General features: G+C 50.4%; 1 protein-coding gene across 1 annotated transcript; it reads right to left on the bottom strand.

Annotated features, from left to right (window-relative positions):
* Positions 1 to 8340: 8340 nt before the first annotated feature.
* Positions 8341 to 16395, bottom strand: PIGT (phosphatidylinositol glycan anchor biosynthesis class T). Its single transcript, XM_044986610.1, has 12 exons — positions 16139 to 16395; positions 15709 to 15886; positions 14642 to 14769; positions 13028 to 13128; positions 12673 to 12759; positions 12214 to 12301; positions 12018 to 12115; positions 11428 to 11593; positions 10815 to 11015; positions 9869 to 10034; positions 9575 to 9658; positions 8341 to 8927 (listed from the first exon to the last, which is right to left on the bottom strand). The coding sequence occupies exons 1-12, from the start codon at positions 16320 to 16322 to the stop codon at positions 8675 to 8677; spliced, it is 1734 nt and encodes a 577-aa protein (XP_044842545.1). The 5' UTR covers positions 16323 to 16395; the 3' UTR covers positions 8341 to 8674.
* Positions 16396 to 17096: the final 701 nt, after the last annotated feature.

Below are 17096 nucleotides of genomic sequence, written 5' to 3'. Positions count from 1 at the left end.
CTTTCAGGCTCTCTGCAGCCGTGTTCCTATCCCCTACATTGCACCTTGTGTCTTCATTGACACCTGTGCAAAGTGGGGGTCAAACAGTATCAAATCAGCATGGTAGCACTTTCTGCTATGCACAGGTGTTGCATAACAACAAGAACTTCACACCTTAGACCTTAAAGTCAGCCCTAATACCACACGGAGTTCCTCTTCGACTTTGGGCAATCACTTGATCTTCCTGTTTATCAGTTCTCTATAAAATGGTGGTAATAATACTTCCTTTCCCCCACCCTTTTGTGTGTCTCAGATATTTAGAGTGTATGCGCTTTGGGGCAGGGACTATGTGTATGTGCAGTGCCTAGCACATTGGGTCCCGATCTCAATTGGGGCCTGTAGTGTAATGAAAACTGTGTTACAATTACAGGCTCTCACTTTAAGTTTTAAGGGGGTTTCTGGCCCTGCTTGCAGGCAGGGGGGCTCTGTTGTGAAGTGTGTGATCTGGAGCAAGGTGGGGTGAGTGGTGCCTCTCTGCCTTAGGGAGCAGCCTGTTTTCTCTCTGTGTTTTGTTGTTGTGGGGATGAGTTCTGGAGTCTGTTCTATTACGTTGCAACCTTCCAGGAAAGGAGCGGGGGAGTGGTTCCTAACACTTTGTGTGCATGCTGTGAATATAACAGGGCTGTTAAGAGCTTCTGTAATACAAGTCGTAATCCTAATATGATCTGACTGTAGTGCAATTTCCTGATTCCAACTCATAACTATGCTGTCTTAGTGACATTGCAAACAAACCTCCATGTTAGAGTGCTGATGTCTCTGTCAGATAACCATGTGCTGCTGATGAGGTCAGAGCTGTAGTATAGATAGGGCCCAAGTACCCCACGTAGTGAGACTCGGGGGTGAAAGGACACAGAGGACTTTGGAGCACGAAGCTCTGTTTCACTGGTAGATTGCCAATGTTCTAATGTGGTTCTCCGCTCCAAAAAGAAGCACTTGATCCAGCCTCCCCCGTCAATGTCTCTACACCTGCTGTTCAGTGTCAGTACAAAGCAAGGATGTCTGTGTTTACATACCTGAGACCTCTGCCAATCCATACGGCAGGTAGTTATCAATGTCAGTTTAATTACAGCTGTGCTACTGTAGTGCCATGCACAATGACACATTCTATTATTGTCTCGTATGCGGGTCTCTTATCCCAGTAGGAGCCATGCTGTTGTCAGCGCTAACATCACAGGCCCCACCATGAATCCTCCTTAGCTCTGTTGATGGGACTACTGGCAAAGTAGGTAGTGCCCTGCTGGTTCTGTGCAAGGCTGGGGAACTCCACAAACCTGAACTGGCTCCATCACTCCCAGCTACTGCTTCCAGAAATGAGACAGTCAGGAGAAACATGTGTTTGAAACAGTGCTGAAAAAAGGTAGGGATCAGGAATCCTCATGGCCCCCTACAAACTATTCATGCCCACCCGCAGCCTGGGGTAAGGGGCATGCTCACCAGCCCCCTGATGTGTAACCCAGGGCCTAACATACATGCTCACTAATGGGTTACAAACAATACCCTAAACTCGTGCCATGGCTCTGCTTCCACGCTGCAAAGCAATGTGACAGATAGTGAATGTGTGTGTTCACCTGTAACATCTGCCCACTTGTGCTTGCATGGATGATACGTAGGTGAGTGGGTGTGAAACCCCTGCCCTCCACCAGCCTGAATTCATTAACAACTTCACTGAGGTGGCACAAAGATGGTTGCAGCAGCGCAATAGGGCCGCCTCCTCTCTATCCCCTTCTGAACCATGGGACTTCAGCGCCCCACGCTCAAACAGTAGAAAATCAGGAAAAGTTCAGGTAAGAGCTCCCCAGAAGGGATGGTAGTGTGACAGGAAAAAGCAAGCCACGGGCTCACCAAATGCAGGAAGTGCTCCGTTAAGCTGCTGCTTTACACATAACACAACCTTAACTCTGCCCCCTAGGGATGTCAGCACCTTGTAGTCTCACTCTTGTGGGAGTGGGGTAAGACAACAACAATGGACTTGTTTAGGACACACTTTGGGATGCCACCAACATGACTTTCATGGGAAGCAATAATATGGACACCACCTAGAAAATGAGGGCAACCTAGAGAACCGTAACACAGAACCCTAGAGAAAGAACCCAAATTCATCAACATGACACTCAGAAGCCTGAACAGACCAGCACAAGTCTGAAATAAATGGCAGAAACTGGTGGATACCTAGGCACCTGAGGGTACAGGAAGACAAAGAAGATACTAATAGCAAATCAAAATAAAAATGAAGCAGTTTGAGCAATCCAAAATGAAATGGGGTTTGGGGGCAATTTTCAGGGAATTATAGAATGAAACCTGAACATTCTGAATCAGAATGAAAACAAATTTTAAAATTTCAAAATCCTTCACACAATAGTATTTCCATTCGCTGCACAGCTCTAGTTGTTAGCCATTTGAATGGCGACTGTCTGGCTGAAACAAAGAGGGGAGGCAGCTCCATGTGCCCTACATGATGTCTGCTAAGCAGCTGCAATTACTCCTGAACCCTTGGGTGCTGTACGCTGTACAAAGCCAAATAAGGAGACAGTCCCTGGCTCCAGGAGTTGACAATCCTTGTGTCAAACTGCTGCACAGAGAGTCCTGTAGGACTGCATTAATAGGGGCCCTGATCTGGAATTATGATGGGAATAAAGAAAGTGACAATATTGTTAGGGGCAGGTAAGGTAGCACGATTGTCATAAAGGACAGAATTAAGGCTGTGTGGTTGTGTTAGAATTTTAAAATCTTTCAGTTTTTCAGTTCTAATCTGGAGGGTCATGTCCCTTTACCTATCTTTTGCATTATTCTGCATCTCTGCAGGTTGGATTTAATCAACAAACTGGTCTTTGCAAATATCTGCTTCTAATAATTTCCTTGTGCCCCATTTAGCCCCTTCATCACTTTTATTGTAGATAGCTGCTAGACACTGTCATAGGTGCTGGAACTAGGGGGTGGGGGGTGCTGCAGCACCCCCTTGCTTGAAGTGGTTTCCATCCTATACAGGGTTTACAGTTTGGTTCAGCGCCTCTGAACACCCTGCTCAAATATTGTTCCATCGCCCCTGTTCACTGTCATCTGCGCATGCCATAAAAGGGGTACCCAAGGACATAGTCCTGGAAACACAACAAAATCTTACTCTCAGCTTCCTAGTTTAGTGCTTTGGGGACACCTTGTGGCTGTAAGGAGCCACTGCAGAAATTGATGTAGTTAAAACTTGGGGGGAGGGGGGGGGAGAGGAGAGAAAAGTAGAATGAAACTACGGTTGTGGGTAACTAATGATTTTTCTGCATTGAGTGGGATGATGATCCTAGACTACTGATGACACCAGCGTTTAAATGTGAAACATCTCAGCTGGGTCTTGTAAAATTCTCCTTACTCAGTAGCCTAGGGCAAGCGGGGTTTTCTTTGATGGGAAGAAAAATAGCAACAAGGTGCACTGCTGCATTTTAGTCTGGACTTGGTAGGTTTTCATGTTTATTTTGCAAGGTGCCTTAAATAAATGAGGCGGAGAAGCAGAAGCTGGGTGAATCTGCAATCTCATGAGATTCATCATAGGGGGAGTATTCCAGTGCTGAAACAGTGACACTTTCACACTATCTGGTCCTGCTGCTGGGGTTTCATTTGGATGGAAGCAGTGAAGAAATCTTGGTAATGTTCTCTCACCCATTTGCGCTGTGGTTCTGTAGAAATGGGGGAAGCCCCTGAGGCAGGAGGCTGAATTTAGGGGAAATGCACACAAGATGTTATTTAGAGTAGATGTACACAACCCAGAGAGATGCTGCCCGCAGTGTAGTGAGTTGCATTGAAGAGGCTCTGCCTGGCCTCAAACCAGCCACTATATAGCAGACAGGTTTCAAAACAAATGTACTGTTTGCTACTAATTACTCTCCCTAGGGTTAGATATTACTTTTTAAAAACAAGGAGAAAAAGAGAGGCTGAGGGGATGCTGGATATCTGGAACAAAAGGTGAGCCACATGGCTTGTGTATCTTTAATTGCACAAGAGTTTGTTCAGTACTGCCACTGCCAGAAAAAACTGTGCCTCTCCAATCTGCTATAATTATTTTAAGCATAATCACAAAATCGTAGATATAGGAGAACAGGTTAGAATAGTTTATTTGGGCATTCAAGGAGCCTTTGACAGTCCCTCACAAAAACCTATTAAGGAAATTAAGTAGTCATGGGATGACAGGCAAAGTATGGTCATAGATTAAAAACTAAGTAATAGAGAACAGAGTAGGGATAAATGGCCAGTTTTCAACATAGCAGAGGGTCAATAGCAGAGTGCCCAAGGATCTGCATTAGGACCATTATTATGATCTGGAAAAGAGAGTGAGCAAGGAGGTAGGAAGAAGTCCAGATGGCACAATTATTTGATGAGAACAATGTGAAGAATGCAGCATGACAGCAGATTAAAATTAATTGCTAACAAATGCAAAATGATGCACACGACAAGAAATAATCTGAGCCACTCATACACTTTGCTGGGATCTAAAATTAAGGGTCACTCAGAAAACAGAGTTGGATTTCATTCAGTGAAGACCTCTGCTCAATGAGCAACTAAAAAAAAAAGCAAACTGTTAAGGGATAAAAGGATGGGATAGAGAATCATACCACAATTAGGTTAGTAGTGGTTCACCCTCAGCTGGGATACTGGGTTCAGTTCTGGTCACCCTATTTCTAGAAATCAGAAGTAATAGAAATAAAGGGAATTCTGAGACAGGTACTGTAGACGAGCGGACTCACCCCTGTGGCGCCTCCTGGGAATTAGCTCGTTCCAGCTCTGGAGCGCCCCCTGCAGGCCAGTGATCCACCTGTTCTCTGGCCCCCATGTCTCTCCCTGGACCCAGTGCCCTTTTACATGGGGTGCTGCCCCCTGGCAGTAACCCCCTCAGTCTTAGGGTCTTCCCTCCCAGGGGAACCCCCACCCACTATCCCCACCTTGCCTCAGTATATGGCTACTGCCAGTCATTGTCTAGCCCCACACCCTGGGGCAGACTGAAGTATCAGCCTACTCATCACTGCAAGGTTGGGTTTGGACCTGCTGCCTTGGCCTACCCCTGAGCTGCCCTCTGCAACCCCCAGTACCTGTTAGCCCAATGCTAGGCCACAGCCTGGGGCTTTCCAGGCTAGAGCTCCCCAGCTTCTCTGCCTTTCCCCAGCCCTGCTTCACTTAGGTACCCTGTGTCCAGCTCCCTGCAGACAGGCCCATCTCACTCTACAGCCAGAGAGAAAGTCCTGAGCCCCTGGCTCCCAGCCTCTTTATATAGACCAGCTGCTCAGTTTGGGGTGTGGCCCCAGCTGCAGCCACTTCCCACAATCAGTGCAGCAAAAAAGCTGCTTTTTCCAGCCACAGCCCCTTCCCAGGGCTGTTTTTAACCCCTTCAGGGCAGGAGCAGGGGTCCACCCTGCTACAGGTACAAAAAATGTCTAGAGGCCTGCAGAGACTTCATGGAGAGACAGAAGAGGCTGGGATTGTTTAGTTTGGAAAGGGAACATGGCAGAGGACAATACAAGTGACAAGTACAGAGAAGGTCAGGAGGTGCTCCTATTTATGTTCCCATTTTGCAAGAGGACAGTTAAAGAAATAAGGCAACCTATTTAAAACCAATATAAGGACACATCTCCCCTCACCCTCTCCCACCCACCCCTCATTTAATCCGTGGAACTCATTGCCACAAGATCTCAAGGATACAAAAAAGGGTCAGACCCATGGATAACGAGAGTATCCTCACTTACACTAGAGAGGGCAACAAAGATAAGGGATCTGAATCCTCATGCCTCCAATTGCTCAGAGTTGGGAAGAAATTATTGCCCACAATAGAGTTTCTTTCTCTAGAGCAGCTAGTTCTGGCCACTGGGAAACAGCATATTGGAGGAGATGGTGCTCCAGGCTGACACTGTGCAGCTGTTCTTTTGTTCCTTTAAGGGATAAGAAGTTGGCAAGGACATAGTATCTTTTAACAGATAAAAACACATCTTCCTGGCAATGACTGAGATATAGGGAGTAGCTCCCGAGGAACTGGGCAAGGCTCATGGGAGCTCTGCTAAGGACACCGATCCCAGATCTGGGCTGGGGAGATGCAGATCCTCTCTAGGTGCATTTATAGTGTGATGCTGTGACTTGCCCATTACTCAGAGCTACCTAGATGAGGCCAGCCTAGCATCCTGCGGTGTAGCAAAGACATCATGTAGACGGCTCTTGCTCCAGATGACTGCTCAGTATTCTGAAATCCTGATCGTTTTCCCTCACTGCACCAGTGGAGCCATGTCGCTAAACCAGATTTATAATGAAAAAGGAAACATATGGATGTGGGGCCCTGGCAGGTCAACTTCGTGTCACTGTGGGCAGGAAGAAATCATCAGCCTGCAAGTTTGGTTCTTTTCAATGTACGATGATGCCACCCATCCACCACTCCCAGCTCCTATTTGCTCTGCCACTTAGGGGCTGTGCATTTTCCATGGCCCTGGCTCCAACTAGAGCAGGGTTCCTCTCCTCAGTGTCTGTTTAGCATCACTACAGCAGCTGCAGGAGAGAATATTCCCAGGAAGAAGAGGCTGTAAACAGCTTCCGGCTAAACCTTGAAGCAAAGCCAAGGCTCCAGCCCCACCACTGCTATTCCTGTTGTGGCATGGGGAGAAGGTGCCACAAACCCCAGACCAGAGCAGAAGAGTGTAGGACTTGTGGCCACGTTGGGCTGGGAGGGGTTGTGGCTGTTGCTTCTCTATTTAATGCCCTTCTTTGTTCTGTCTTCAGAATTTTGCCAGCTCAGCCCCAAAGTTGGCCCCTGTAGGGCAGCGTTGCCAAGGGATTTCTATAATTCTACATCCAAGTCCTCTGACAATTATACTACAGAGGCTACAAAGGTAACAGTAATAGCTTCATCCTGCTAGAGGAAAGTCTCCAGCCCAGTGCAGGCTGCTGAATGTGACCCAACCCCTCTTCCCCCCGAAAAAAAACCAACCCCACATGGCCAATCAGAACCTACTCAGAGCTAAATGAATCATTCATAACTTAGGCCTCTTTCTATGAATAAATTTTGGTCTGTAGCTGATTCTCTGAGTATCACTGTGGAAATTCAAGATCTTTTGATCAGCTACATGTCAAGCGATACATTTCTGTTCCAACTGGACGAGAGCGACTCTTGGAATCAGGATCCAGGGTAATCACAATTACACTTATATTTTCTTTCCACAAATATTCTCCAAGATTCCATTAAAATTCAGTTTTAGCAACAGCCAGAGCAGTTATCACACTCCTGGCAAGCGAACACCAAATAATTGAGTCCAGCCTCCAAGAAAACATATGGAAAACTTCAAAGTAGTATTTGGAAAAGTTTTTTCAGTTCTCTGCCTTGAATAATGAACACCAAAAACTGGAAGATGCACACATCTGCATTCACATGTTCACAGGAGCTGTCTGTGCACAAATCAGATCATTGTACCTTTGCACCCATTTGCTCCTCATGCCCTCCCTAGAGAGAGAACCCTGGGAGAGCTGCCTTCTGCCAAATCTTTCAGCCCCTGGGGAACAGAGACCACCACCTCACTGCAGTTCCTCATGCTAAGTGAAATATAATTAAATCTACTTCAGAACATAAACTGATCTAGGCAGAGGTCAGGCGAGACTTTAATATCTATGTGCAGCATTGCCCCATCGGCAAGGGCCACCACGGGGAATTGTTAGCTTCTCCTGAAGTCTCACCAACAGGCACTGACCACTGCTGCATGCACGACATACCCATGGCCTGGTTCAAAATGGCAGGCGGTGAGATACTGGAGTAGATAGGATCAGTGCTCTGCTCAATTCTGTGCAATCCTTCAGTTTTGTCTCCACCCTCCATGTTCACTCTCCAGCTGAACTTTGAGAGTTCCTTGCTTACTCCAACCCGTGCAACTCTTATGCTGACCTACACCTGCAATGTCACTACCAAGAAGGGTGGACAACTGTTCATTTATGGTGGTTGCCAGAGCAACAAAAGCAGATCTGCCACTGAAGTGGAACATTTCCAGGCAAGGGGGTAAGAGGCATGGGGCAGGGGTCGCTTGCTAAAGGAGTGGGGGGATTGGCTTATGTGGCCTGCATCTTGCAGGAGGTCAGACTAGATGATCATATTGGTCCCTTCTGATCTTGAATTCTATGATTCTATGATTCTAGGGTACTTACCCAAGATGCCCAGCTCCAAGCTGGCCCAGGAAAGGAGCCAGGAGTGAGAACAACTGTCCCTACAGGGCAGGGCTGACATGGGAGGATAAACCAGAGGACAGAAGAAGTTGGACCCCCCCACCTTTCAGCTACAAAAAAAGAACAGTACAGGCCTACAAAACAGCTCCAATTTATTTCTGGTACCTTTTTACATTACAGAACATAAATTACCCCTCCCCAGAACAAGACTTTCACACATCTTTCCTGATCACTTGGCTCTGCACTTCCCTGTGATCATGGAGCTTTGGGACTACAATTCCCAGCAGCCTCTTAACTGGTGGAAGTTATCCCTGCCATCTTGGCTTCAAGGGCTCCAAGAGACAGAGGTACATGAGGCGGCAGGAGATAAGGCAGCAATGTTTTCCTGTCCTCTCACAATCTCCCTGCAAGTCCTGGCTGTAGCCCTCCCACTGAAGCCCACATTACATGCCCACTGCATTGGATTCTCTCAGAGGGGTGGAACCCCTCTGACTTTGCGGATGATGTTGGCCAGTCGCTTGGCCAGGCCTCCCCTGCTTGGCTCTTCCACATGGAAGGTTCTGGTCAATAGGTTGTAGAAGGAGCCATAGCACACGGCCACCACAGTGCAGGTCAGGCAGATGACGTTATATGGCATGCTGAAGTCAGGCGTTGGCAAGTTCACCAGCAGCGGCTCCGTGTAGAGACGCACAAAGTAGCTGGAGCCATCGGAAGAAGGAAATCTGGAGATGGAAGCAGGAGGGGGAACATCACCCCATGCAAAACATTCCAGTAGGATCCTTCCTAGTGCGATGGTGAGCAATGTTGCCCACCTGCTCTGACAGTCACCCCAAAGGTGCACTTGTTACACCCCGCTCAGAACCTGGGCCCTTCTCTCCAGCCAGCATTAGAGACACCTGCCTGGTCACCTCCGAAGACCCATCATGAACCTGAGCCCCCTTGGGAGAGGCCGACAGCACCCGAGGGAAAAGCACACACAGGAGGAATAGTTCATTTGGGCACTATCCCAGACCAAGTGCAGGGCCTACTGGGGAAGCCACTCTGCAAACTCTGCAGGCTCACATTGAACCTGTGGCTGCCCTGCATGAGACCAAACACACACAGATGGTTGTATGTGGCCTTCTCATTCCTCCCACTCCAGGAACTGACCATTCCCCTCACACGGGCTCCTAAGGGGTGGAGTTTGTGTCTCAGATTCTGAACATGTACTGAGAAGACTACTGAGTAACTCTACAGGGAACTGAGTGCTGACACATGTACATTAGCACCTACCAGGTGTGAGATCCATGTGCAGCAAGTGCCTAGGAATTCCAGCCCAACACAAGCAAACCCTCCCTTTCCCCCATGGCCAGAGACAAGGTGGACTCACAGCGAGGTGAAGAGAGGACTCTGCTCTGCATCCTCTGCCTTCATTGCTATGACACTTGGCACCAGGGCACTCAGGACAGATGGACTAAGGAGACAAAAGCAGCAACAGAGAGTCTGAAAGATGCAGTCTTCAGTCATGCTAGAAAACAAATGGCAAACAACACACACACCAGGAGCCAAGCGTTATGTGCGGCATTGGGCCCAGAACCCATGACAGGTCTAGAAAGGGAAAGCCCCACAGAAGCCTGGCCCACCTTAGGTAAGTTACCCCAAAGCAGGGGCACATGGGCTTTACCTCACATAAAAGCCGTGATTGGGGTCAGGGGTATACTCTGTCCACTTCAGTAAGGCTCTCTCGAACTGGATGGTGATCTTGGTGACAGAGTTTGCTGGGAGCTGGATCAGCATTTCCAGCAGATGGGGCCGCCTTCGGTCCTGAGCCGGCTGGTAGTGGATATAACCTACCACCAAAGACAGTCACATGTCACCCTGCTGGGAACTTTCCCCACTAACACAGACTGCACTGAGCGATACTGTTGCCTCCACTCTCCCCTACAGGAGAGGGCACAGGATTACACCCACCTCATACAACCTCTCTCTATGGCTTTTGCTCTCCCCATTTAGAGCATGAGCTACTCAGGGCAGGGACTGTGCTTTGCTCTGTTCTGAACAGTCAGGGCTTGGCATGTAATTCACAGGAACAACATTAAAAAGCAAAAGATGCTGAAGTTGACTAACCCAAAACAACACACAAAGATAAACACAATTCTCATGTCAGAGAGGCTCTGTGACGAATACCCAGGATGCCTCGCCCCATCTATCAGACACCACTGTAAGGGAAGAAGTTCTCACCCACCCCTGCTACACATCCCCATGGAGGATAATGGAACGCCCACAGACAGACTGTTCTGTGTGTGTCCATTATCAACCCAACCCCCTTACTCTTAAAGTGTAATGCTCATGAGAGCATGGCTGTAACTGAACTGATAGATACAGGTTTCCTGAACACACCGCTCTGCTCAGACACCCCAATGCTGGCTTGCTGTTCTTCCAGCCCCGGAACTCTCCTGAGCAGATGCTGCTGTTAGTGCTAAACTTGAGGGTCTTTCTGAAGTTAGCTTTCCAAAATAGCACAGTGTACAAGGAGCTCACACTGAACCCCTGGTGACTGGGCAGGGACTGATCAGTCGCTGGAATGAGACCCTGGGGCCAGGGGAGTCTGCACAGCGTGTATTCCTTACTTGGTTTGTTTTCCTTTCCCTTGGTGGTGATGACCAAAGTGTGAACATAGAGTCTCAGGTACCAGGGCACGGTCTCCAGTAGTATCACAGGGAAAGCCCGGTATGGGTGGGTGTTATAAATCAGGGTGCTGATTTCTCCTGTCTGCAGGCCATATCCACTCACATAGCGCTGAGCATGAAGCACAGGTGTTGACAGATCCACTGCAACAAGGAAATCAAATAGGAGCTAGTAACACCAAAGCCCAGCTGTAACTCTGAACACAAGAATACTGTTATCCACCCAGCAAGGAGCTGAGAGGCCGGGAGCACTTCCCTTTCACATGGCTCCTACTGCCTCCCATCTCACATGAAGCAGAAGAGGGGGCAGGAGGCAGTTTCTGCCTCACACCCCAGCACAGAGTGGGATGGAGGAAGGGCCTCCTGAACGTTGCTGCTATATGTCTCTCCCCAGCAAGAAGCATGCAGTCCTCTCCTCTTTCTCAGGGCCCACAAAGTGACTAACAGCAGCAGGAGTCTGAGTATCCCATCCCAGGTTGGCATATTAAGAACTGGTTGGGTGAGGGGAGCTGGAGTCATGCACTGTGCAGGTAAAGTGAAGCCATTAGTCACTCACAGCTGTCCTGGGGCCGTTTCCATTTCAGCTGCACGTTGAGGCTGCGAGACACATTAAAGAGCGAGGGGCTCAGTAAGTCGTAGACTGCATAGGTTCTCCTGTCTCCTTGGACAGATGCTTCATGCATAGACAGTGGAAGTGGGGTCACCTCCAGCAGTTCGTTCTCCTGAGAATGTAAGCAGAGCACACAGGAGGAAAGGCAACTCCTGCATTAACCAGTAGACAGAAAGGCGATCCTTAGCATTCCCCAGCATGGAAATGACTGGCCTGTACTCTGTCTAGGAATGCTCCCCCTGGCACAGGGCCAGCTCAGGACCTTCCATAACACTACTGTAGCATCTCCATTTCTGAACAGTACTATAATAATTTTACTCTTCAACAAATAGACACATCCGCCCAACTCACAACAGGAATCCTTTCATCAAGAATCCCATCCCCACAGGGAGCTCTGGGTGACGGCACGCCAGGGCAGTTCCATCTCCGCACTCTGGTGCAATGGGAGACAGCAGACAATGCTGCGGGAATCCAAATTCCTTCTAACAGGATGCTATGTCACGGTACTAGGCAGGACAATGAATAGGAAGCGTTACCTGGGTCTTACTGGAAATATCAACATAGATTTTGCTCTCAGACGCAAGAGGACAAGCTTCAGTGACAGTGCGTGAGAACATCTTGAAAAGGGACCAGTCTGGAGAAGACAGACACAAAGAGAGGTCAGCCAGGATGTGAGCAAATGAGGCTCAGTGCACCCACGGAACACAACATACTGCAGGTTATTCCAGTTACCTCTCTTCCCTTGACCAATGGAGAAGGTGTCAAAGACCACGGTGAGGGTCTGTCTAAGCTCCCAGGAGACACTCTGACACGAAGCATCCTGGAGGACAAGACAAACCAGAGACTGTGTTCAACACAAACCCATCTTCCAGAAGGGCAAGACTCATCACAAGAGGGAGATGGGGCTATAACAGGGTCACTGCAGGGCCCAGATGGGACTCATAAGAGTGGAGAAGGACAACATATCAGATAAATGTGGGTAGATTAGGTCCTAACCAGCCTATTTCACAAGGGCCAGGGCAGAGCTGTTCCCTACAGTCTCCAGGGCTTTGTCTGGTATAGTTTACCAACCCAAATGATTAGGAAATGCTTCCTAGTGTTCCGTCTACATGTTCATTCCTAAAGCATCAAGGGTCTTGTCCAGAAATGCCATGCTACTCCCAGCTTTTGGACAATAGTGATGGTGCTCACCCTGCAGATGGGGCGGATGTGCACTGCCTGGGAGTGGTAACTGGTGTGGAACAAACGTTCAGCCTTCAGTAACACAGCAAGACCAGCCTGCAGACAGTGAAGGAGAAAACATTATTGAATCACCAGCTACATATGTAACCACCACCAAACTGTCAAGCGCCTCAAACTTTCAAAGAGCCCAGCAGAGGCTTCACTTCTCACCAAGTATCCCAACTCCACCTGCTCCTGCTGAGATGGGAGCAGGACTCCAATGGGAGTTATAGCGATGCGGTAATATCTGCTCTTTGGGAACCCAGCTCCAAAGACTCTGGCTATGACCTGATCAGGCAGTGGAAAGCCTGGGATTTGTCCTCACCTTTGAACCACATGGCAGCAGCTTTTTCCAAGGCGTGAGGTTCTCAGTACAGACGACCTCCCGGGGCAAGACGGCATATCTCAGGAGATGGTGATCTGTAACTGGGATGGGGGAGTGGAGGGTTAGTAGCCTGGTGTTAGTCTGGCCACATGAACCAAAGCAACACTCCTCAAAGCTTATCAGTCTCTGAAGGGGTCTAGAATCCCATGAGCTCTGTGGAAAAGGGAGGAGACCACTGCGGGGCCACTTCATCAAACAATGGATCTGAGGGGACAGCTGTGTGTATCTCCAACATATAGCAAAAAAACCTCTGATCTAGTTTCTGGATGAATAGCCTGCAAGCTTCCAGTCCTCATTACTTTCTACAGTTCTTTGCACAGAGGATAACTTGAGGTATGGAAGTTATTCTATTCAGGTTCTTATCAGAGGGCCTTTAGGTCACTGGTTCAAATTGAGCCGAGTTTGGTGGGGACTAGAAGCTGCTTCCAGCTGCCTGTATGAGGTTAGTTTGACATTTCAGTTCAGTTCTTAGTCTGCAGGTATCTGCATCGCAATAATCACCACAACTCAGTGATGAGCTGCCAAAATCTTAACAACCGGTTCCCTATAAAAAGTTCTGATTTAAGAGAGGGGGGGAGCAGGGGAGGGGCCGGGCCGGGGGAGACATACCCGTGGGGCCGGGGGCCCCTGCAGGGCCTGGGGTAAATTGCCCCACTTGCCCCCCGGCAACGCTAGAGCTTGCAGCCCCCTCCCCCCTTCCCTTGCTGGCAGCTCAAAGCAGCAGGACGACTCAGGAGCTCAGCTGAGCTGCCCAGCTGCTGGCCATGCTGCAGCTCTGCGGGGTGGGGGAAAGGGAGGAGGGCCCAGGGGAGACATCCTCGTGGGGCCAGGGCCCAGGCCAATTGCCCCACTTGCCCCCTCCCCTCCGGCCAGCCCTGGAGCTTGCAGCAGGACCCCCTCACAGGCCGCTCAAAAAGCGGCAGCAGGACGACTCCCGAGCTCAGCTGAGCTGCCCAGCTGGTGCCGGCGGCTGGCCACGCTGTAGCTGGGGGGGGAAGCAGGGGAAGGGCCGGGGGAGCCTCAGCCTCCCCAGCTGGGACTCCTGGGAGCAACAGGATGGTCCGGCCCGTGGACCAGAGTTCTTTGCCCACCTCCTGGCCCTTTAACAACCGGTTCTCCATGGAGGTCTAATTTTAGCAACCGGTTCTTGGGAACCGGCTCCAGCTCACCACTGCCACAACTGGCACTAACTGACCCCCTTGTCAGCAGTCTTAGAAAAGGGGAAGAGGACCGAATGAGCCAGAGTACCCTTTCCCCTAAAAGTGGTCCGTTCAGGTGAGGAATGAGACCCTGGTGGGGGTGAATCTAGCATGGCTGCTGCCCATGTTGTGTATGTCCTGTGGACACAGGTGGTTTCAGTTTCTAGAGCTGTCTGATACCTCTCCACTTCCAAATTTACTTAGAAGACCTATACTTAGGATGTTAGCATAACCAAGAGTTCTCCCAGGACCTGCATCCAAACCCTGCCCTCAGTACCACAGCAACATTGATCAACAATCAATAAGCATTCCCCCACAGAGCAAAGCCAGCCCTTTCACACAGGTCCTGTCTCACCATTGGCCAAACCCAGAGGTTTGAATGATGCAGTTGGAGTGACGGTGTTGGTGGAATCAATGAAGTTCAGAGAGGCACAGAATATCCCTGAGAGGATGTTACTAAGTTCTTTCCAGGCTTTATCAACACTGAATGAGAAATAAGAGGCAACAAGTTACACAACTGTCTCTCTCCCCCAAATCTATATGGGTCTATTTGAAATTGAAAGTTTGTATAGTGTATTTGATAAATTAATAGATCATTGCAAAGAGAGCACTGTTAATAAATGTGTAAATATCACTACTGGAGCCTTAACCAGACAATAAAACAAGGACTTTGGAGACAGCCAGAAAGAAATGAGGTTATTGAGCAGTGACACTGGAAGGAGGTCCATGAAAGTAAGCTAGAGATGATATTTCACAGCACACAAAGACTACAAAGGTATCATGGTTGGGGTGGGAAGAGGAGAAATGGAATCTTGTCAACATACAGCCCACAAAATAATTACACTTGCTCCAACAGTGAATACAAATATTCTTTACAGAACATCACAGATGTGCACAGTACATTGCAAACACAGGGCCAGATCCTGGCACCCTCAGAATAGCAACTTATTCCGCACTTTCTTCCAGACATCTGGAATGTTACAAATTCTCCCTTGTGAGTGCAATTCTCTAATCCAAGGGAGACCACACTGCAGCCCAATCTACAGTGCAGCTAACAGCTAGACTACAGGTGACAGCAAATGATGGAGAACTATATGTTGGGACCTTTGGGCCAAATTCAACAATGAGATAAATAGATGCAATGCAGTTTATTTATAGGTGTTTCTATGCCCTCATTGCCATAATAGCCAAGAATGCCCATTTATGCCAGTGGATTAATCACCCCACAATATTTAGACGCTACCAATCAGTATTAAAAATGTGAGTAACTTCAATATAGTCCATTGGGAATCAGTCAGGTGTGGCCCTTGGGCTGATGGGAAGAGGCCAATGCCACACCATTGGGTGGGTGAAGCTTAGGCATTGCCCCCAGCTGTAACTTTCTTTCAGAATGGTTACTGTGGTGCCACCCGAGACACTTACTCAGTGACAGAGTCCTGGAACCAGACCCAGAGCTCGGCCCCGGCTGGGGCTTGCAAGTAGGGTTGTCCCCAGGTCCGTGTTCGCCAGAAGCCCTGCGTGAGGGACAGGTGCAGCTCTCGAACCAAGAACTTGGAGATGAGCTGACCCAGAGCCTTGGGGAAGAGCCTGTAGTGAGAGACTGCCGGGAGCAGAGTGAGCGGCGCACGAGCACGGGGATCCAGGGGGTCGTGTGCCCAGCCATCCCGAACCACCCAGCGCCCCGGCGGCCCTGAACCGAGCCTCCGCCCACCGTTCATCCCGCCTCACGGCTGCCTGGTGCAGCACAGCCCCGGCCCCGGCCCCGAGGCAGGACGGTAACGGACCGGCTCCCCCCAGCCCAGAACCCCGCCCCGGGGCTCACTCGCTCGCCCCATCCAGAGCCGCCCCTCACCTCCCTCCCGGTGCAGCTCCGAGTCCCAGCGGGCGCGGAACTGGAAGGTGGCGGCGAGGTCCCCGGAAGGCAGCGGGCTGAGCAGCAGCTCCTCCCGCAGGCTGTCGCGGGGCGGGCCCGTCGAGCCGCCCGCAGACCCCAGCAGCAGCAAGAGCCCCAGCACCGCAGCTACAGCCCCCGCCATCCTCCGCACTTCCGCTTCCGGCCCGCTCACCCAATGGGGAGGCACTTCCGGCACCGACCCTAGAGAGTCCGCCGGGCAGAGTGGGGGCGGGGGGAGAGGGCTGCTCAGGGACTTCACGCAGAAACGGGGCGGGGCCTTAGTTCGCCCCGCACCAGCAGCGTCCCCGTTGCCGTGGTGACCCCGAGTTCCCCACCGCGCGTGGCGGCGTCTGGCGCGGCCGCGGGGGGCACAAGCGCGACACACGTGCCTGTCCCGGGGCGCGCGCAGCCGCACCCCCCTGGGCTTGGCCTCTCGCGCCGGGAGTTGGACCCACGTGGCTCGTCCCTTTCACAGCCCCCCCCTACACGGGGGGGGGGGTCGCTGCGGGCAGCTCCGGAACTACACGCCGCTCTCCGCAGCGGGGAGTCCCCGCTCTGGCCTGATCAGCCCTTGGGGCCGGGGAGCCCGGTTAGTGCTGCCTGCAATGGGACGCGGGCCCCCACCGAGAACTGACAGGAGCGGGACCCACCCACTGGCCTCACGCAGGCCTTTTGGGTCACTCTCCAGCCTGCTCTGGGAGTGGACTGGATCTGATGCAGTGCCTTAGGTGCAACATGCTCCTTATCCTATTCCCTGCCCTGAGCTAGCTAGGACCCCTAATCTAGAGTCACGCTGGAACTTGTACCCTAGAGGTGAAGGCCTCTGAACCTCATTGCCTGACTGCAAAGACAAATTCTCCGGCCTGTCCCAGTTCTGCGGAGTTGTCACCTTTCTTAGCTATGGATTTTTTTTGGG

This window comes from Mauremys mutica, chromosome 13, assembly GCF_020497125.1.
Source record: "Mauremys mutica isolate MM-2020 ecotype Southern chromosome 13, ASM2049712v1, whole genome shotgun sequence".
NCBI lineage: Eukaryota > Metazoa > Chordata > Testudines > Geoemydidae > Mauremys > Mauremys mutica.
The sequence above is the reverse complement of the archived record's forward strand: the minus strand, read 5'-3'. Positions and strand labels throughout refer to the sequence as shown.

Bases quoted from the DNA above. Each gene is read 5' to 3' on its own strand.
- PIGT (XM_044986610.1), bottom strand. From the start codon at position 16,322: ATGGCGGGGGCTGTAGCTGCGGTGCTGGGGCTCTTGCTGCTGCTGGGG. The intron at 14,770-15,708 runs GTAAGTGTCTCG...TTTCTCATTCAG, and splicing joins TTCCAGGACTCTGTCACTGA to TGTTGATAAAGCCTGGAAAG. The intron at 12,116-12,213 runs GTAACTGGAATA...TGTCTTCTCCAG, and splicing joins CATTGGTCAAGGGAAGAGAG to ACTGGTCCCTTTTCAAGATG.